Source organism: Bos grunniens, chromosome X (genome assembly GCF_055505025.1).
Source record: "Bos grunniens cultivar Pamir isolate PY7600 chromosome X, Bosgru_T2T1.0, whole genome shotgun sequence".
Taxonomy (NCBI): Eukaryota; Metazoa; Chordata; class Mammalia; order Artiodactyla; family Bovidae; genus Bos; species Bos grunniens.
The window spans coordinates 54624162-54646286 of record NC_141194.1 but is presented as its reverse complement, the minus strand read 5'-3'; the positions used below and the strand labels follow the sequence as shown (position 1 = coordinate 54646286).

Genomic DNA, 22125 nt, shown 5'->3' with positions numbered 1-22125 from the left:
CTGTCTCTCTCTCCCTCCCCCTTTTTAAAATATTTAAGATCCCTGTAACTTTAAATGCTTTCTGATGTTTATACTTTGCCTTCTTAGATTTTCTGCTAAATGAGGTCTGAAAACCTTAAATTTTTCTGAATCCCAGTTTTCTGAACTGACCTGACTGCCTCTGGTTTGATGGCATTTGTTTAGATGAGACTACATCTTTAAGGCTTCTGTGCTTAGTTAAAAATCTTCTTTCTCCAAGGCTGGTCCAAGGGTCTGGTCACGTGATTCCAACAGTGACATCACAGTCTGACCGCCAGGGAACATTGGTGCTTCTTTAGGTGGTGTTTGTTCCTGTGAAAGGCAGAGAATACAGCAAGTGCCCTTCTAAAGCAGTTCAGACCGGGGCTCCTTCTGTAAAAGCTCCTCAACCTAAATGAGGAAATGCGGGCTGCCAAGGTTATTTCTTCTTTGAGGCAGAAAAAAAGAAAGCTGTGATTGAAGGTAAGCAGGCTTGAGCCTGGCCAAGGACCAAAGCATGACCCCAGGGAGAAGGGGGTCTGGAGAATCACAAGCAGTCTGTTGTCGGATTCTAATCACTGCCTGCTCTTTCTGAGCTGCCTGACAATTTGCGTTTATAATAGACTATCTACAAAGAAGGATGATTCAGTACTCATGTTACCCAGTGATGTAATAGGATTTTTTCTTTCCTGTTAGGAAGCTGTTGCAGATCTTCATTTTTTCTTAATATCCTTTGAACTGGGGGCCTCATTTGATACCTAGTGTAACATTAGATATCTAGTAGAAGCTTTTTAAAAATCAGTTTCACAAAATCCTTTGAAAATTTCTCCTGAAAGGAGCACACTTAAACCAGAGTAAATTCAATTGAAGCATTAACCTGCTTGAAAAAGTCAGTTTCTGGTTGGTTGGTGTCCTGTGTTCATGTCAGCATTTGTCTTGAGAATTGAAAGAGCTTGGTTCCCTGCTGCCCCACATACTTTAGCCTCTTTCTGCCCTCCTTTCCCAGCTGGCTGTTTCCCTCCAATCTCTGAGACAACACACCAGCATTCATCTTTATCAGTATGCCACTGACATGATAGGAAATGCTGAGCTGGTGATTCAGCAGCCAACCATTTCATGGTCAGGTATGCTTGAAGATACGGAAAGGACTTTGGTTAGGGGTTTTAAGATTAACTTGTTCACCTCCTCCACTCCACCCCACCTCACCCCCACTCTTACTGTGATTTGGATTCTGCAGAGCGTTTCCTTTCAGCTGTGCCTTGTTTGTGAAAGGTATGCTGAACTAGGTATTTGGAAGGCATAGAATTTGTAAACCAGGTGCAACTTGGGTGTTAATTCAAACTTGTCCTTTTAGAGTGCTCAAATTGTCTGTTAGGAGTTGAGAGTGAAGGTGAGGATGTAGCTGCAGGGAGACAAGGTCAGCTTGGGCCCACTTTAGCCTTCTCTGCAGAGGAACTTATCGTCAAACAGTCTGGATATAGCTTTGTCCCTGCCAAGGTTGGTGTTGCAAATGTGAGCTGTGGCTAGTTGAGTTCATTGATGGCATTACTCTGCATTTTTCCTCAGTGTGCATTTGCATGCATTCCTGAATACAGTTTTACATTTTGTGTTTAATAGTGAAGTTTTGTTCTACCAGAGGATTGTGGAAATGTTGTAAATAAGTTTGTTAAGTCATACTAAGTAACCTTGTGTAAGCACTACTTCTGAGTTTAAATACTTCTCCCTCATCCCAAGGGTTCATCAACAAACTTGGGCTCACCTGATATTTACTGGGTTGTGGCTGTGTGCTGGACACTGGAGAAGACAATGGTGAAATCAGAGATAGGGCTACCCTCAAAGAGCTTCTAGTCTAGAAAGGAAGATAAAGCATTTGCTTAAGTTATTATAGTTGAAGTGCTAAAAATGAAGCAGGTAAATGTGATTGTTGGCCAAATGGATATGTTTCTTTCAGTTGAAGGATCGGGAGGGACCTGTCATTTCTGAGCCATGCACTTTTCTTTAAATCTCTACTTGGAAATCTTAGACTGTCCTGGCATACTCAGTAAAAGTTTCCACAGGCCCATGACATCAAGGATCAAAGTCTTATATCCATGGAAGTGAAATATGTACATTCCAGCCAGCTGAACTCTGGAAGAGACCCACATGCTTTCTTTGGAGTGCCTACTCAGGCAAAAGCCACCTCTGAGGACTGAATTACTGCCTTGTAAATGTATTAATAAAATGGCTTCTGATGTAATTTGTCTGCAAAAACCTTTGACCCTTTTGTCTTCCTCCCCAAACATAAACTGAAATATCTGAACTACTCCAAGCTCGTGTCTTTTCTTTCATACACCCTTTTACCCTGTATTTCAACTCCTGTCAGTTCTCCCTTTTTACTGTCATTCTCATCTGTCCCTTTCCATTCACACTGCCTCGAGATGCTCATCGTTTTGTGCCTAAACCACAGAAACCTCTGAATGTGAAGGATGTTCCTGCCAGGTGATCATTCTGCTTTATCAACATACCCTAACTGTAGTCATCTGATAGTTTAAGGGCTCACCTCCTGGTGCTCAAAAAAGAGGTATTAAAAATGTCCAGAGTGTCTGTATTACTAATGTCTTCTTTCTGTTCAATCCAGAGAGTAGGTCATACAATGGTGGAGGAATAGGTTCTTCAAATAGGATGATGGACTTCTTGGAGGAGCCAATCCCTGGTGTGGGGACCTATGATGATTTCAATACAATTGATTGGGTGAGAGAGAAGTCTCGAGACCGGGATAGGCACCGAGAGGTAAGACAAAAGATGCTTTGTGAGCTGAGTGTTAGGAAACATCAGAAGAAGCTGAAAATACATATTCTTTACATATATAACCCTCTACCCTGGGTGTGGCTGAATTTATTTTCTGTTGGCCATGTAGGGTTTTATTTTTAAGGCATCTTGAAAATAATTTATATTTAATGATGATTTATCTTCCTATAGTGAGTGGTTGAAAAGGATCATTGGGTATAAATGCCTATGTAGAAGGGTGAAAACAGTTGGTGGGAGGGACCAAAATAAATTTCAAAAATCTTTATTCCTCATCTCGTCTTTCTTTATGGTTTTCCCTTGAAGCAGAATTTTTACAACTAAGAATAGTAAGTGGAATCTTTTTAAAGGAAAAGAGTGTTTACTGAAGCTTACAGGATAAACCTGTGATTATAGCTCTTTTACAAGTATAAAACCAAAGCACATTTATGCATTCAACTAAAAACTGCAAGACCAATCAAATTCAAATCAATGACATTAATTTAGTACGATAGTTAATAGAAGTACTTAGAGCTATTTCTCAGTTTTGTTTTGAATATGACAAGAGAACCTCCCTACTTTTGTCTTTTCAAAGTAATGTGAAAATTTCTCAGAGTATCCCACCAAGGTCGTTTGCCTTTAACTTACTGCTGCTACTGCTAAGTCACTTCAGTCGTGTCCGACTCTGTGCAACCCCATAGACGGCAGCCCACCAGGTGCCCCCGTCCCTGGGATTCTCCAGGCAAGAACACTGGAGTGGGTTGCCATTTCCTTCTCCAATGCATGAAAGTGAAAAGTGAAAGTGAAGTCACTCAGTCGTGTCCGACTCTTAGTGACCCCATGGACTGCAGCCTACCAGGCTCCTCCATCCATTGGATTTTCCAGGCAAGAGTACTGGAGTGGGGTACCATTGCCTTCTCCAACTTACTGCTGAATATCATTTAAATCAGGGAATCACAATTTCTAGTCTGAGTCAGGAGCACGTGCAGAGCTTATTCAAAAGGTAGGGGGCCTCAGCCTCCATCATCCTGATTCAATGGGGAACATGTCTTCAACCAACAGTAGGTATGATTATTTTTTTTTCTTTCTTACTATTTCTGCTTTGAGTCCAAATTTAAAAATTGCTTTTTAAGTTGACTCCATTTTCTCCTGAGTTCCTGGTTTCCTCCTCTCAGACCTGAGTGAATCTCCTGAGCCGTCAGGTTCAGGTCACTTTTCATTCCTTTCCTGGCTCCTAACTGCTTTTCTCATGACCACCTGAGCCCAGGATTGTCCCAGGTACAGGTTTTGAGAAATTTCTTTGTAATCCTTAGATTTGTGATAATCCCACCGAGTTTTCTTCTAACTCAAAAAGGTGATCTCTATAAAACATTTTGTTTTTTTATAAGATTCATGCTATTTGGGAACATATCCATATATTCTTTCTATTATATTAATTTGTCAGGCAGACTTTAAAATATAGTTTTATAGCCTTAGAATTTTTTTCTGTATATAATTCAGAGTTTAGTTTGTCATCATTTGCTTATTCAGCATGTTACTCAGATTGTGAAAGCCACCTGTCATATGACAAGAGCACATTTTCCATTATATCAATATGGTTGCATCTGAGACACATTATATCAAATAATAATAATTCAGAATCAATTGAAATGTGTTTATCGAATCTTCAAAGGAGACCTCTTTTAAGCATTAGCTGTTCATCATCTGAATGGAAACACTGTCAGGAAAAGTGTCACCTCATCTACTTTCAGCATTTCAATTGGAAACTTAAAGTCATAAGTCTAAATGAAAATTTAAAGTGCTTTTAACATCTGCCTGCTAATGCAGGAGATGCAGGAGGCACAAGTTCTATCCCTGGGTTGGGAAGATCCCCAGGAGGAAGAAATGGCAACCCCCTCCAGTGTTCTTGCTTGGAGAACCCCACGGACAGAGATGCCTGGCGGGCTGCAGTCCATGGGGTTGCAAAGAGTCAAACATGACTGAGCAACTAAGCACAGCACAGCACATGCACACAATAATTTATTACTTGTGATGTAGCTGCAGATCAAGATGGGGTAGCTCACTTTCCGTTTCAAAGATAAGAAATAGAGGCGGAGAAAGGGGAAGTACTAATGCCAAAGTTGTCAGAATGCTAGGTTTTGAAATGTGAGCACTGAAGAGCTAAATTGACAAGGCTGGGGCCTAAAAAGGTAAAAATTTGTGTACCTCTTGATAGCTGCAGATATTCCCAGCAGGTTTTTGAAAATGAAAGAGATCATCCCTAATATCATTTAGGAACTATAATCACTATACAGTTAGGGGTTTGTGGTATAGTCTTAGAATTTGCCTGACCTGAATTACAGCCTCATGTAGTAAACTTTAGATTGTATTTTCACCACTCAAATAAGCCCATATTTATTTATTCTTTGAAAAACAATCAGACTATTTTCTATGAGTCAGGAGACCATTTTTGGACCATCTGATGTCCAGGCCAGAAGGAGACCATGGCAGTAAGCAAAACAGGTTGATGTTATAAGAAATTAGCAGCTAAGGGGCTTCCCTGGTGGCTTAGTGGTAAAGAATCTGCCTGCCAGTGCAGGAGACAGGTGTTCAGTCTCTGATCCAGGAAGAAGCCACAAGCCAAGGAGCAACTAAACTAAGCCCGTAAGTCTGTGTGCTACAACTATTGAGCCTGTGCTCTAGAGCCTGGGAACTGCAACTACCGAGCCCACATGCTGCAACTATTGAAGCCCAAGCACCACAGAGCCCATAATCCAGAACAAGAGAAGCCACCACAGTGAGAAGCCCATTCAGCACAACTGGAGAGTAGTCCCTGCTCTCCGCAACTAGACAAAAACCTGAGCAGCAGCGGAGACCTAGCACAGCCAACAACAACAAAACAATCTCTAGAAGGCTTCTCTGGTGGTCCAGTGGCTAAGAATCCTCCAGCCAATGCAGGGGACATGGGTTCGATCGCTGCTCCAAGAAGATCCCACATGTCATGGGGCAACTCAGCACACGTGCCGTAACTATGGAGCCTGCATGCCTAGAGTCTCTACTCTGCAACAAGAGAGAAGCCACCACAGTGAGAAGCTTGCACACTGCAACAAAGAGTAGCCCCTGCTCACCACAACTAAAGAAAAGTCCATGTGCAACAACGGAGACCCAGTGTAGCCAGAAATAATAAATAAAAGACAAAGGCCTTATTAAAAATGAAAGCAAATAGCTACTAAATAGGGAAGCCTTGAATAAGGTGCTTGCAGGCATTGCAGTACTGGAGATTGAAGGTGGGGTTTTGTAAAACAAGGTTCAGTAAACTTCAGAGTTCTTGGTGACTTTGGTTGAGCCAAAGATTTGAGAAGTAACTCTAAATTGGTCTCCTAATCAATAGGTTTGTCTTTGTGTTTCTTTATTGCACATTTTGATGTGAAAAAGCAAGGGTGTGTGTAAAATCTATCAATGTTTTCTCATTTCTCCCTAGATTACCAACAAAAGCAAAGAATCAACATGGGCCTTAATTCACAGTGTGAGCGATGCTTTTTCTGGCTGGTTGTTGATGCTACTTATTGGGCTTTTATCAGGTATGGTAAACCATGTTAACTTTCTAAACAGATTTCCTAAAATTGTGGTGTGCCCGTTCCCCAAGTCATGAACTGAATTGAATGCTGTGCTTTATTGTTTTCCTACATGAAAGAAGTCACTCATGGACCTTTTGGAAGCTTGATGACCTCAACTGTAAAGAGGTATTGATACCTCATCTCCATCATTAAATAAATGAGATTAAATAAGGAAATGCATTTAAGTGCATTTGTATACTATAAAATATTGTATCCATCTTAAGGTGCTGTTAGCCCTGACTTTTGGAGCTTATCTTGAGGAAGAACCTTTCTGTTGGAGATGGGGTTTTTGGTTTTTATTTTTTATTTTTTTTCATTTTTTGAGGAGGAGAAGTGGGAGCAACTCTGTGACTGGCAGGATCTTGATCTCTGACCAGGGATTGAACCCATGCCCCGGCAGTGAAAGCATCAAGTCCTAACCACCGGACCACCAGGGAATTCCCAGTTGTTTTTTTAACATATACCACATGGGTAAAGAATCTGCCTCCAATGCAAGAGACCTGGGTTCGATCCCTGGGTCAGGAAGATCCCCTGGCGGAGGGCATGCCTACCCACTCTAGTATTCTTGTCTGGAGAATCCTATGGACAGAGGAGCCTGGTGGGTGATAGTCCATGGGGTTGCAAAAGAGTCAGGCTTTCTTCACGTTGGATTTAGGAAAGAAGATGTAGAAGAGGACTTCTTGAAAGATTTTTGTAGTTACTTCTTAAACATCTTCTCTCTTCATTTAGGGGTAAAATATGTAGGACATGACTCATACCCTTAAGGGGCCTACACTCTTATTCTTTCATGGTGGTTGAGGACTGGGGTGGTACTACCTTTTCCTGTCTTCTCCATCAAGCTCCTAAGCCACTCCAACTATATGGTCTATCTAGGAATAGTATCAGAGAAGGAAATGGCAACCCACCCCAGTGTTCTTGCCTGGAGAATCCCAGGGACGGGGGAGCCTGGTGGGCTGCCATCTATGGGGTCGTACAGAGTCGGACACAACTGAAGCGACTTAGCAGCAACAGCAGCAGGAATAGTATACTTGCTTTGCAATACAGCTTCAAAACAGGTCCCTAAGCAGGCTTCCCTTCCTGTGGTGGCAGCAGAAAACCAAGAATACCAGGCAGAAATGCTGAGATTTATATTCCCATGGCATTAAAAAAATGGGTCTAGGAAGACTAGAAATAATGAGCTGAAATAGAAGTTAGGTGGGAAATCAGGAGGTAGTTGGGATGGAATGGTAGTTAACAGCATAGCTCTAGTTTGTGGCTTCTTGGATTTGAATCCCAGCCCACCAATTGCTAGTTTTTTGACTTTAGGCAGGTTTCTTAACCCTTGAAAGCTTTAGTTTACTGACTTGTAAAATAGGGATAACAAGAGTACCTATTTTGCAAGTTTGTTGTGAGAATTGAATGAAGTACAATATATATAGCACTCAGCACAGCACCCAGTTGTTCACAAGCTGCTGTTACTTAGAGATAATTCATGAGCCGTGGAGTATAAAGTGATCACAGCAGCTAGTGGGAGCTGCTGCCATTCTGTCATAGCACCCTGCAGCCCCATCTCCTGTCAGTGGGCTCCTTGGGGGGGATATGCAGGGGATGTTCACCGTGTGCCACATTGTTTACATAAAACGCCCCCATTTTTCTTGAACGCTGTGGCATTGCGCTTGCCTCTCCAATGCATAGATACTAACTCTCCACCATCCCACCCCTTGTTTCTTTGTCATGGAATAGGAAACTAAGATCCAGTAGGCTTGTTTACCCCCAGATACTTTTGAGGCATCAGGCTACCACATAGTAAATCTGGTTTGTTATTTGATTTAATTCTGTGCGCTTTGGTAATAGCTCGTGTGTTACAGCCAAATCTGGTGACTATCCTGTGTTTTCTACGTTAGTTAAATCTCTGCAGGTCCATTTGCTAAAAAAAAAAAAAAAAATCATAGCAAATCAGAAACTGTTCATTCATAACAGAATTTTCAAAGATTATTTCTGGGCCAGGGGTCAGCAAGCTTTTTCTATAAAGAGCCAGACTAAATATTTTAGGATTTGTGGGCCAAATGATCTCTATAGCACAAATGTGGCTGTAGATAGTAGGTACACAAACAAACTGGACTGTGACCAAGAAAAGCTTTATTTAAGAACACAGAGGTGGATTTGACCCTCAGGCCATAGTTTTCCAACCCATGGTCTAGGGTGTTAATGCTGCCCATTCTCTGGCTCGTACAGAAGAGAGAATATGGTCTGGACAGTTTAGAGCTGGCTCATAATAGACTGAGTGGGCTGTAATGTAAAATATTACACAGAGGCTGAAGAGAAGGAAGGGGGCTGATAAAGGATTATATAGATACAAGTGACCTTGAAAAAAATCTTAGATAAATATTAGTAGCCAGTTTTTTTTTTTTTTTTCCTTTTGGCTGCACCTAGTGGCCTGCCCGATCTTAGCTCCTGGACCAGGGATTGAACCTGGGCCCTGGCAGTGAAAGCACCAAGTCCTAACCATTGGACAACCAGGGAGTCCCAGGAGCCAGATTTCAAGGGAAGGTAACCATTGTAGAAGTTTTGGAGCTACTGGGTAGTCACTGGAAGGAGAGAAGGGACAGAAGCATGAAATGATAGCATGGACAGGTGGAAGCACTGCATTCTCTAGGGTAGGGGGAACCCGCTAAAATTTGTAACCAGGGAAGAAAGAGCCAACTGGGAAAAGAAGAGGGAGACATAGAAGGGAAGATAGAATGCAGAGTACCAGGGTTAGGTAGAATAAGACGTACACACATGAAACACCAGAGAATTAGCAAAACTCTTTAACATCGCTTAGTTTTCTGAATTCAGGCAATAAGTGCAATAGAATTTAGAAGGAAGAGACGATGGGGGCTGGAGTGGCCGAGAGTAGGTTCAAACAGTTTGTCAGATTTGACTAGGTTGTTCAAGTGTGTAAATAACCTGTATTAACACTCTTAGCACCTACCAAAACATACACACGGTATGGCCTCCGGCCTGTTGGAACATAGGCATAATATCCTCCACTTTTTAATGTATGTCTTGTCACTAGGTGGTCAGTGAATATTTTTCTTCCCCTCATACACACAGGGTATTTTGTTTTTAAGCATTGGAGAGCAACAATAGAAGCAGTGTGTCTGAATGCAGGAACAGTCTGGGAATTCAGGGGCTGTGAATTTTATGATGTCTTTGCTGTTTCCCTAAAGCACGATTCTAGACCATTTAATTTCTTTATTCCAGTGTTTCTTCATCTGGATAACAGAAATGATGAGAAGGCCAGAATTGAAAGTATTATAACTATCTTAACCCTATCAGTCTATTAGCCATAGTACATGAATCCTCATAATCCTCATAATCATTCTCATAATTTTCTTTGAGGAATGGTCTGTATAAAATATTTTTTGCTCCTTCTCACTAAGAAAACCAGTTCATGCCCTAGGCTTAGGAGGCTTCAGCCTGCTTATAGCTTCATCTCATTTCCCATGTACATCACAATTTGCTTTTATAAATTCCATTCCCTTAGCCTAGAATGCTTTCCTGCCATTGCTCAAATCCCCTCGTTCCTGGTGACAAATCAGTATCAAGACTGAGCGCTTCTCCTCATGGTCTTCATCAACTGCCCCCATCAAGCCATCTCAAATACATGTCATATAATATTCTTCAACATGGGCAGTTCAGATTTTCTCAGTCTTATGTATAAAGTGAGAATAAAACAATCTTTAATAAACTTGACTTTCTTTATGGATCAACCTTCATCAACTCGCAGTCAAAGCAGAGTCTTTGCCAGGTGAGGCAGCTAAAAGTCAAATCCACTCACTCCTTACCCCCAACCCAACCACTTTGCTCTCTTCTAAGTTTCCCATATAGAAATTCTGCAAGACACAGTGTTTAGTGTAGACAATGCTTTTTTCCCCTCTTGAAGAGGCATTTGAAACAGGTAAAATCTATCAGAAATAATAGGTAAGAAGCAAGCAGACAATCAGGTTGCAAAGGAGGTTGCAGAAGGAGGTTGCAAACAGAATAAAAATGTATATACTTGTCCATTATTGTGATCCCTTTTCCCTTATTTTCTCTTACAACCGTAACCTTTCCTTCCCTTCCCTCAAATCAGGTTCCCTAGCTGGCTTGATAGACATCTCTGCTCACTGGATGACAGATTTAAAAGAAGGTATATGTACATTAGGAATCTGGTTTAACCATGAACACTGTTGCTGGAACTCCAACCATGTCACCTTTGAAAATAGAGACAAATGCCCAGAGTGGAATAGCTGGTCCCAGCTTATCATCAGCACGAATGAGGTAACACATGAAGATTTCTGAACTGCTGACTTAATTTTTCTTACATTTACTTCATTTCTTATACTGTCCTCATGGCAATTGTGGAATCTTCCTTTACTTTCCTTTTCAGGAAAAGGGGAACCAGTGCCAGCTGCCTTTCTCTGTGGTTTAAGTGCAGCCCTGTTTCTATATCTTCTGACATGTGGAGTTTGATGCTTATACAACAAAATAATTTTTTTTGCTTGTTTTTAACAAACCATGTTTCTTCTTAGTTGTTAGTACATGGTGTGACTGACTCTTTCTCTAGTAATTTCCGTAGAAATGCCATAGTCAGCCAACGGATAAGCTATAATTTCTAACAAAAGATGGAATGGGTTAAAAATGTGTTTAAGCAAATTTTCCCTGAGCATTGTATTAGAACATTAAAAAAATATATTCTTTAGCAAAATAGCAGAAACCCAGGAATAAAATTGTTCATGGCCCCCTTTTGAAATGAAAATTGAATTTGTCCTTGTCTTCTAGCAAATTGTTTTGAATATAACAGTAACTTTGTGTTTCAGTTCCTTACCTTGCTCTTACCACTTGATTTGTGTGTTAGATCTCTCCTACTGAACACAAAAGCACATGAAATAACTCTCAACTCCCAATTCCACTCTGGCTTCTGCACAGGTACTTCTAAAACAGGTACCATCTCAGCTCACTCCTCATCTACTGTGTTAGGAAAGTGAGAAGGACAAGACTGGAATAGTTGTTTGTACATTTAACATTTATTTTCATACCTACTTTGGTCCGCAAACAATTTGAAGCCCCCCCCCCCCAGCCGCAGACTCAGTCAAGGCAAAAGAAGGATAAGAAAATAATGTCAGAAATAAGAGTATTTATGTACATATCTGACTATGCATATTGGCTTGTGAAAGAGGTCAATTAGAGGATTAACTGCATACTATACGTGTGAGACGTTTATGTTTGTGCTTCTCAAACCGGGTTAAGGTCAGCATACCAGAGGGTATGTAAAACCTCAGCATATGTGCTGTGTGCCTTCCCAGAGTATCAGTGTTTCCCAAGTATTTGGAAGAAATTTTTTTCCCCAAAATTAAATGTAAACAATTGTTGTAAAGGAATGAAGGATTTCCATGTTTAAGATAAAACAGAATCTCTATTTCAGCTCTGCTCCTGTCTGGGTACCCCACCCCCATCCTCTTGGATGGAGAAAAGTTTGAGAAGCCCTGGAATTTAGCATGAGTGTGTGTGTGTGTGTGATTCCCTTGCTTTTTAAAAACTCTTTTATTTTTGAAGTAGTTATAGATTCCCAGGAAGTTACAAACCAAGGTACAGGAAGGTCCCCATAGCCTTCACCCAGCCTCCCCCAGTCATGACATAAGTATGTGTGCATATGTGCTAAGTTGCTTCAGTTGTGACTGACTCTTTGCAACCCTATGGACTGTAGTCTGCTAGGTTCTCCTGACCATGGAATTCTCCAGGCAAGAATATTGGAGTGGATTGCCATGGTCTCCTCCAGGGGATCTTCCCAACACAGGGATCAAATCGGCGTCTCTTATGTCTCCTGCATTGGCAGGCAGGTTCTTAACCGCTAGCACCACCTGGGAAGCCCCTAACATTTAAGTATTTGTTGTTGTTCAGTCCCTCAGTCATGTCCGACTCTTTGTGACCCCATGGATTGCAGCACTCCAGGCTTCCCTGTCTTTCACCATTTCCCAGAGTTTGCTCAAACTCATGTCCATCGAGTTGGTGATGCCATCCTACCATCTCATCCTCTGTCATCCCCTTCTCCTCCCGCCTTCAATCTTTCCCACCATCAGGGTCTTTTCCAATGAGTTGGCTCTTCACATCAGGTGGCCAAAGTGTTTATAGTACACTAGCAAAACAAATAATGTGACATTGTTGCAACCTACAGACCTTATATTCACCCATTTTATGAGCATAGAAGAGAAAGAGGGGGAAGGAGACAGAGAGTGAGTGTGTATGTGCAGGCACACAGTTCACTGTAATTTTAGCACATATATAGATTTGTGTAGCCACCACCACAATCAAAATGTAGAAGTGTGATTCCATCACCACAAGGCTTCCCAAAGCTAATCCTTTGAGCTATGTGTATGTGTGTTTAAGTGTTCCAACCGTAACTTTCAAATTGGAGATTTGCTCAAGTGATAACTTTCTCTGGCTGTCCTTTTAATGAGTGAAATCCTTACCTGGGGAGAGTTAGTTCTAGCTTTTAAAGAGTTCTGCTGCCAGGAACTTGGCCTCCTGATCTCTGCCTCTAGTCAGTTTCAGCCACTTTCTTCTTTCTTCCCCTTTCCTCTTTGTTTCCTCCTCGTATTCTTCCTCCCTAGCTACATTCTAAAGGCCAAGAGAGAGCAATCATTTGTTCCTCTCAGGGACTAAAATAATGGGAAGCCTATGTCAAAATTATAACTCAGGAAAAAAAAAAAACCTGAGTGTTTTGGTTTTCCTCGTCTAGGTCAGTGAATTTTTTGATGGTGTTTTAGGTTTTAAGGGGCTTCCCTGGTGGCTCAGAGGTTAAAGCATCTGCCTGGAATGCAGGAGACCCGGGTTCGATCCCTGGATCAGGAAGATCCCCTGGAGAAGGAAATGGCAACCCACTCCAGTACCCTTGCCTGGAGAATCCCATGGAGGGAGGTTTTAAGATGCCAAAAGTCCACTGAGTTTTGTGATCCATATAATTTGAGTGAGTTTCAACTTCTAATATTTCTATCACCAAGCATCTTACGCCAATGTTCAAAATATTGTTTTTTTTTTTTTTTAAGGCATAGCTATTTTGCAAGGCAAATGGTGGTGAATCCTTACTAATGGTCAAAATTAGATTGCTTTTCTGGCAGACTTCATTATAATATATAATAATATATATATTCTTATATAAGAATAAGTATATTATTTCCATTTTTTAAAATAGTCATCTCTGTTTTATTCTTTGGGCTATCTGATATCTCATTGTTTTATCTGATGGTCACAGCCCAAAACGTTTTACTGCATATTCTTGTTGCTATTCAATGACTACACCTTTGCTACTACAGTGGAAAAATTCTCTCAAAGATGTGGTCATCTCTACAGAATATCATTGCTTATTTTAAGAAAAACACCCAAGAATTTTATAACCGCCTATGAGAATTTGACACCAAGGTAGGTAGTAGCCAAAGGTGAATTTAATGGAATTCTGGAGCCAGTCTTCACTTGAAATGTGTAGCCAAGGTTCAGCCATTTCAATAAAAGGACTGCTAAGACTTTTAATGAAATTGACATAGTATGTGTGTATGTGTGTATATATATATATATATATATATATATATATATTTGACTATAAAATCTATCAAAGCACTCATATAGAAAGTGAATTTGTGTTTTCATTCTTGTCCATCCTTAGAAGCCATCCTCACTTTCCTTTGGGTGGAGCAAAGCCTCTCATTTTCTGTAGCAAATGAGCTGACAGTGTTTTAGTAGTTGCTTTGCTGACAGTCTGGAAGAAACATTTTGAGCAATTTAATATTGTTTGTTTATTTTCTGACCTCCTCTCCTGAAAACCCATTACTTAAGAGCTGCATGCCTCCTTGAGGTTGTCTAGGCTAAAACCAGCTTCTTTCTTTTCCCCCTGTTCCAGGGAGCCTTTGCCTACATAGTCAATTATTTCATGTACGTCCTCTGGGCTCTCCTATTTGCCTTCCTTGCTGTATCTCTTGTCAAGGTGTTTGCACCTTATGCCTGTGGCTCTGGAATCCCTGAGGTGAGTCTCTAAAATGGTTTATAATGGTGTATAAGTGGTAACAATAATTAATCCTTTTTAGTTAAAACCATTTAATATGTATTCCAGCATATACTGTAGTTGAATATTAAATGAGATCAGATCCTGAGGCAGTCTAGGGCCTTTCTAGATCTTCCCTTAAGTTTCCTCCCAGACTGGGCCACATAAACATTTAAAGGGAGTTGATTCCTAGCCTCCTACGGGTTTCTGGTGAACCAGCCCCCTGAAGAATTCCCCGACTCCTAACCAAGAAGCTTTTAGGGTAGACCACAGGATTCTGGTCTGAAAAAATAGTGGTACTGTCAACTTTTTTAGAGCAGAAGAAATGAAATTATTTTGCTACATTTTTTACAACATGATTTGGGCTAGAAGGAGGGTGATTAAAACCCTATTTCTAATGACTTTTGGTTTAGATTACTTGATAGTAACTGAAACCACTGAGATTTTAGGTTACCTGGATGGCCTTGCCTCTCTCTGTTTCCTGATCAAGTGATAGCTACAGATTTTTTGGCAGAGAGTCAAGGCTATACTAGTAAGGGAAAGTAAGAAAAACACCCTCCCCTCTCAGCTGCCCCTTCTCCACACACATGCACTCTCATACTTAACAGTACTCCCTTGCCCAGCTATCACATGCGCCCCCCCACAAAAGAAAAGGGAGCATAAAAGTTTTAAGAACATTTCTCATTTTCTTGGTCTCCTGGGTCCCCTCCCAAACTTGAATCACAGTTTCAAGCTTTTATGTATCACTTGTTTAAAAGGTGTAGTTTCTATAATGAGGACCAGATTTATTGCTTCTTAGCCTTGTTTCCTTACTTAGTCCGTGTTCAATCTGTGTTTAACCTGCAGATAAAAACTATCTTGAGTGGTTTCATTATTAGGGGCTATTTGGGTAAGTGGACCCTGATGATCAAAACCATCACACTGGTACTGGCAGTGTCATCTGGCCTGAGCTTGGGCAAAGAGGGCCCCCTAGTGCACGTGGCTTGCTGCTGTGGGAACATCCTATGCCACTGCTTCAACAAATACAGGAAGAATGAAGCCAAGCGCAGAGAGGTAATAACAAATGACTTTACCAGTCTTTTTTTTTTTTTTTTTTTTGGTGAGAGCACAAATGGTACAATCTTAGGGATGACAATTGGGGGATTCTACTGGTTAATGCAAATACTCTTTGACCCAAAAGTTCCATTTCTAGAAATTTATCTTGCAGACATTCTACCGTGTGTGCACAAAGGTTTGTGGGAATAGTCAGTGCAGCATCTGTCAACATAGTGAAAAACTGAAGCAATCCAAGTGACCATCAGTGGGGGACTGACTGAATAAACAATATTCTGTCCATACTCTAGAATCCTATGCAACTCTTAATGAGATAATGCTATGTATACTAACATGGAATGATGGCTATAAAGTACCATTAAACTTTGAAAAGCCAATCTCAGAATAATGTGTATAGTAAAAGTCAGTTAATGTTTTTGTAAAGTGTGTATATATGCTCCTTGAAAAAAATGGCTGAGAAGTGGTTTCACCCCAAACTGTTAAAAAAAAATGTCTACTTCTGGTGAGGGGGAAAGTGAGGTAGATGCTGGTGAGGAAGAAGTAAAGACTTTAACTTTTCATAATATATAATTCTATACAAGAATGTGTGATTTCTGTTCCAAAGAAGTTGCAGAAATAATGGAAGACTTTTTAAAGAAGTTTATTCCTGTGAAAGAATATAAGTTCAGCATGTGTTTCAGATGCCAGCTTTTTTATCTTTTATTTCTACCTAACAGCATACTGTATTTGTTTCTCTGTATTCGATTTCTCTCTCCCTGCCTTCCACCTCAGCCCTGCAAATGAGTCCCACTGCAGTATCTCTATAGTTGTTCTCATGTTTATACAGTTATTAATGTATGTCATTTTGAGGAGGAAGACCATTTTTTAACAAGTTCCAAGTCATTGGTTACTTTTTTCCTGCTATAATTAAGAATTTGAGAAAATAATGGTTCTTGCTTTTTTTTCCTCTTGAATTACAAAGAAATCACATATGGAATGGGTCAAGACCAAGGTTATTTCATTGAAGAGGATTTTTCACAAAATTAGAACCTCGTGATTTATTCTGAAAGCAAAAGAAAACAAAATTCCCCATAAGACTCGGAAAAAAAAAAACTCAAAGATGTTGAAATTTAAAATGTGGAATACATTTTGATGGTTCAAGGGGAAAAGTTCCTGGCAGGAGAGGTAGGCTAGCAGGAGAGAGAGGGAAATCCGAGTAGGTTGTTTAGCTATCTGTCAAATACATAAAGGCAGTCTTATATTGGTGAAGTTGTTCGATAGGAGTAATGTACAACAGAAGCTAAAGAGATGAAAAAAAAAAACATTTTAACTGGCAAGAGTAAAGTGTTGATTGTTGCTGGTTTTGCATAAGTAGAGGTGACTTTGAAACTGTAGATTGGTGATTACTTTCATTTTATTTAATATAAAATTGGCATTTTTGTTCAAACAGTTCTTATAAAATGAAAGAAGAGTTTGATTTGGCTGTTTTTCTGTACAGATATCATATATTTCTAACTAAACTCATGAATAGTTGAATATGTCATTCACTTCTTATTGCTTATATAGAGTTTGCAGTTATTTTTTCCTGGTGTTCTCACCATCAGCAGTAACCCTTTTATGTCCTCGGGCCTTGTCATAGTGGCCAGATGGTTGAGCGTAAAATAGAGATTTGAGAAAGCAGGGCACAGGTAGACTCCACTCTACAGCTTACTGGCCAGTTCAACTCTTCCTTCTCCCTCGTAATTCAGCCTAAACAAAGTCGCTGAAATCCCCTTTCTGAAGTTCTGTGTTAAATGTCCTCATCCTTCTTAGATGAAAGCCATTCTAGTCTTGAATTTCAGAGTCCTCCCCAGCTAGCACCAGAGATCACTTTCGCCCACACCCTTCGTTTTCCTGAGCCATCTTGCACTTCCAGAAAAACCTACCTATTTGCCAAGAACCATTTTTTTTTCTTTAAAAAACTGACAGTTTTATTTTACTTCCTTTTAAAAATAGCTCCTTGATACCACACATCATATATCACTCCACAGCAACCAGAATCCAACAAACTGACTTTCTTGGTCTATTAATTCTGGTGTGTTGGTGTGTTTATCATGCACCTTTTACATTCATATGTCTAAGGCTACTACATACAAAGATGGTACTCTTGAAATATCACTTGCTCTCTTTCCCCACCTCCTTGTCCCTTTTAATTTCTGTCTGACAGCTTCTTTCTCTTTCTTTCTCTCCTTACCCTTTTCCTTGCCACACCTAGACACACTTAGGTCTTAGGACTATTCCCTTCAAAATCTATCCCCAACTTTGCTTCTAGTCACCCTCCTATTTCTGTTCCATAGGTCACTAGGTGTGGATTAGGGCACATAGTACAGGAAACTCTAAATACCTCTTGTCTGAATATTTGCAGCTCCTGATTAGCTGTGAGCCAATCGTTATTTCAAGTTTGTATCATTCAGTTCAGTTCAGTCACTCAGTCGTGTCCGACTCTTTGCGACCCCATGAATCGCAGCACGCCAGGCCTCCCTGTCCATCACCAACTCCTGAAGTTCACCCAGACTCACGTCCATCGAGTCAGTGATGCCATCCAGCCATCTCATCCTCTGTCGTCCCCTTCTCCTCCTGCCCCCAATCCCTCCCAGCATCAGAGTCTTTTCCAATGAGTCAACTCTTCGCATGAGGTGGCCAAAGTACTGGAGTTTCAGCTTCAGCATCATTCCTTCCAAAGAAATCCCAGGGCTGATCTCCTTCAGAATGGACTGGTTGGATCTCCTTGCAGTCCAAGGGACTCTCAAGAGTCTTCTCCAACACCTCAGTTCAAAAGCATCAATTCTTTGGCGCTCAGCCTTCTTCACAGTCCAACTCTCACATCCATACATGACCACAGGAAAAACCATAGCCTTGACTAGACGAACCTTTGTTGGCAAAGTAATATCTCTGCTTTTGAATATGCTATCTAGGTTGGTCATAACTTTCCTTCCAAGGAGTAAACGTCTTTTAATTTCATGGCTGCAGTCACCATCTGCAGTGATTTTGGAGCCAGAAAAATAAAGTCTGACACTGTTTCCACATCTATTTCCCATGAAGTGATGGGACCGGATGCCATGATCTCTGTTTTCTGAATGTTGAGCTTTAAGCCAACATTTTCACTCTCCACTTTCACTTTCATCAAGAGGCTTTTTAGTTCCTCTTCACTTTCTGCCATAAGGGTGGTGTCATCTGCATATCTGAGGTTATTGATATTTCTCCCTGCAATCTTGATTCCAGCTTGTGTTTCTTCCAGTCCAGCGTTTCTCATGATGTACTCTTCAGATAAGTTAAATAAGCAGGGATTAGAGCTATCTTTAAAATCTCATTTTAAAAGCTTTTCTTTATAAAGAAAGTGCTGTGTAAATTACATATGTAAATATTTACATAATGTAAATATTTCATTTAGGTGGTGAATAGGTCTTACAGACCATAAATCAGTTGTGGAATTGGGAGTATGGGGGATGGGAGCATAATTTGGAATCAAGTACACGCCTAAATTAATTACAAAGGAAGGCCCTCTACGTGTTCCAGCATGTGAACCATGTGTTCAAGATTCAGCAGATAGTGTTTGCTCTCAAAGTAAATATATGTTGAACTTCATTTTTCATAAATAAGCTGGGTATAGAGCAGGTAAAGTTTTTTTTGTTTTGTTTACGTTTGGTAACCACCAATATTCCTTTTAAAACGTGACTGAAGGTAGGAAGGTGGCCTTATTCTGTCACTAATTTTGAGTTTTGAATCATAGGTCTTGTCAGCCGCTGCCGCTGCTGGTGTATCTGTAGCCTTTGGGGCACCTATTGGTGGAGTATTATTCAGCCTAGAAGAGGTAACTGCTTTTATCTGTCTGTAGAGCCACGCTTGTGATTTTGTGCCAGGAATTCTGGCCATTGTCTGTGTATACTGCAGTCCTGAAGTGCTCTGCCCAACTCCAGTGCTTTGCCACGGGACTGGAGATTTCCAGGCCATTTTCTTCCTCAGCTCGAATTGCCACAGCACAGTTTTTCACCCCAAATAGTTCCTGCATATTGACTTGAGTTGATTTTCTCGCTTTTTCTCCTATAGGTCAGCTACTACTTTCCCCTCAAAACACTGTGGCGTTCATTTTTCGCTGCTTTAGTGGCAGCATTCACTCTACGCTCCATCAATCCGTTTGGAAACAGCCGCCTGGTTCTATTTTATGTGGAGTTTCACACCCCATGGCATCTCTTTGAGCTTGTGCCCTTCATTCTGCTGGGCATATTTGGTGGTCTGTGGGGAGCTCTTTTTATCCGCACTAACATTGCCTGGTGTCGGAAGCGGAAGACTACCCAGTTGGGCAAGTATCCTGTCGTAGAGGTTCTTGTCGTGACAGCCATCACTGCCATCCTGGCTTTCCCCAATGAGTATACCCGAGTGAGCACAAGTGAGCTCATCTCTGAGCTGTTCAATGACTGTGGCCTCCTGGACTCCTCCAAACTCTGTGATTATGAGAACCGTTTCAACACAAGCAAGGCGGGTGAGCTGCCCGACAGACCAGCTGGCGTGGGAGTCTACAGTGCAATGTGGCAGCTGGCCTTGACACTCATACTGAAAATTGTCATCACTATATTCACCTTTGGCATGAAGGTGAGGAGATTCTTTTGGTCCTTCCTGGATATTTGTGTGTCTGTAGGTTTTCAGGGCAAAGCCAAGATATCATAAAATTCTCGTAGTTCATGGAGTATGTCCAGCTTCACCCAGCATTATCCACTAACCCACCCCAAGGCCCCTTTTACCCGCACATATCCTCAATATCCTCATAACTTCTTAGACAATTGTATGGCTATCTAAAATTGTCCAAGCCTAGTTTTAGGCCAAATGCAAACCTCGGTGATGAGATTTTAAAAGTAGAAATGTTTTCTCCTTTTCTGTGGAAAACATATTTTGCCACTCAAAAAGGATGGTGAGGTGTTTATCCCAGTGCATTTTGTATCAAAACAATATCTGACCAACACATTTTTGGTCCTTATAAAGTGGCTTTGGAGTTTACCAATAAAGCAAAGTAGTTGGTTGAACCAAATGAAGTTGCCAACCATTTTAACCACTGAAATAGCAATTTCATATGGTTCAACCCAATACATAGCTAAATGTATTTTTTACAGTTGTTAACAGTGTCCAATTATCAAGAACTTCATAGGTGACCCTAAATTAATATTTAGATTATCAAAAGCTGACATCAGGCCAATATCTTTTATTTTCAGTACCGTTATAATTTCCATGTGTCAGAAGAAATCAAGAAGGAAAATTTGTATTTTCTTTATTTTCCTTGGTTTTTATGTGTCCAGGCAACAGTACTGGAGTGGGTTGCCATTCCTTTCTCTAGGGGATCTTCCAGACCCAGAGATATTCCTGACCCGGGGATTGAACCTGGGTCTCCTCCATTTCAGGCAGATTCTTTATCTGTAGCCACCATGGAAGCCCTTATTTTCTTTAGCACTCAACTACCAATGTATTTCCTCTATTCTCTAGAGAAATAGATTCAAAACAGAAAATAAGGGCCAACAATGCAGTTTAGGGAATACAGTAATCTCTGAATTCATATCCATCCTCAACATGTTGAACATATTTGCAGTGCTTCTTGAGTTACTTTGCACCTCATGGCTTTATTCTTTCATTTAAAAGTGAATTTGCAGACCATCAGACCCACCCCAATTCAAATTTATTCTAGAATCAAAGCTATTTTAAAACAATCTTCTGTTTGGGTTATCCCTGTCATCATTTTCCCTCTCTTAGCACAGAAAATTGAGAATGCACTATTGTATCCTGGTGGTGGTGGTTTAGTCCCCAAGTCACGTCCTGCAACCCCATAGACTATAGCCCACCAGGCTCCTCTGTCTATGGAATTTCCTAGGCAAGAATAATAGAGTGGGTTGACATTTCCTTCTCTAGGGGATCTTCCTGACCCAGGGATTGAACCTGTGTCTCCTGCATTGCAGGTGGGTTCTTTACTGACTGAGCCACCAGAGAAGCCCCAATTACATTCTAGGAGTTCAAAAAAAAAAAAAAAAAAAAAGAGGAGACAGATGGGGATTCCTTTTTGGGATAGTCATGCAACCATAGTCACTACCTCATTAAAAAACTTATTTATTATTTCTTTTATACTGTTAAAATAAACTGAAACCTCAAATGCCATCCTTTTTGTGTGGGCAGTGGGTCAAGATTCAATACATGAGAGTGATTAGAAGCATTGCATTTAAACCCTATCACCAACATTTACTAAATCTTGGCCTTGGATGAGTTCTTAACCTCTCTGTACCTTAGATCGTTTGTGAATTGAGGATAATAACACCCGCCTCTTGGGGTGGTTGTAAAGAACCCAGAAAATCCAGTCTGTAGAGCATCCAGCATAGAGCATTGTAGATAGTCAATAAAGGGTAATCGCTATTGATAAGAATTCAAAATTGGGTAAACTGTCTGCATATATGAGAAACTCCATCTATTTTCCTTTTTCTTTGGGAAAGGCTTAATTTCTACCTCCAGTTCTGTGTTGGTCTGGAGAGTTCAGGCTCTTGCCTGATGGACCCCGAATCAGGGTAAGCATCTTTGCAGTTGTACTTGCCTGCACGTCCCAGAGAACCTCTAGTCCCTGTAGTGTTACACAGATCTTTGCAGCCACTTGCTAGCATAGTGCATAGTTAGATTGTCATTGGCCTGTTC

The 22125-nt window shown here is 40.7% G+C and overlaps 1 protein-coding gene across 3 annotated transcripts in view; it reads left to right on the top strand.

Annotated features, from left to right (window-relative positions):
* Positions 1-22125, top strand: part of CLCN5 (Cl-/H+ antiporter 5) — a 183857-nt gene that overhangs the window by 150947 nt on the left and 10785 nt on the right. The window contains exons 1-8 of one of the 3 annotated variants that reach the window (XM_086387008.1): positions 341-480; positions 2615-2766; positions 6221-6320; positions 10453-10640; positions 14254-14376; positions 15241-15447; positions 19196-19276; positions 19513-20055. In XM_086387008.1, coding sequence (XP_086243134.1) covers positions 2659-2766; positions 6221-6320; positions 10453-10640; positions 14254-14376; positions 15241-15447; positions 19196-19276; positions 19513-20055 — 1350 coding nt within the window. In that variant the 5' untranslated portion in view covers positions 341-480; positions 2615-2658. Of the gene's footprint in view, positions 1-340; positions 481-1371; positions 1495-2614; positions 2767-6220; positions 6321-10452; positions 10641-14253; positions 14377-15240; positions 15448-19195; positions 19277-19512; positions 20056-22125 lie in introns of those variants that run through there. The other 2 variants (XM_086387009.1, XM_086387007.1) reach the window with 2 other exon arrangements.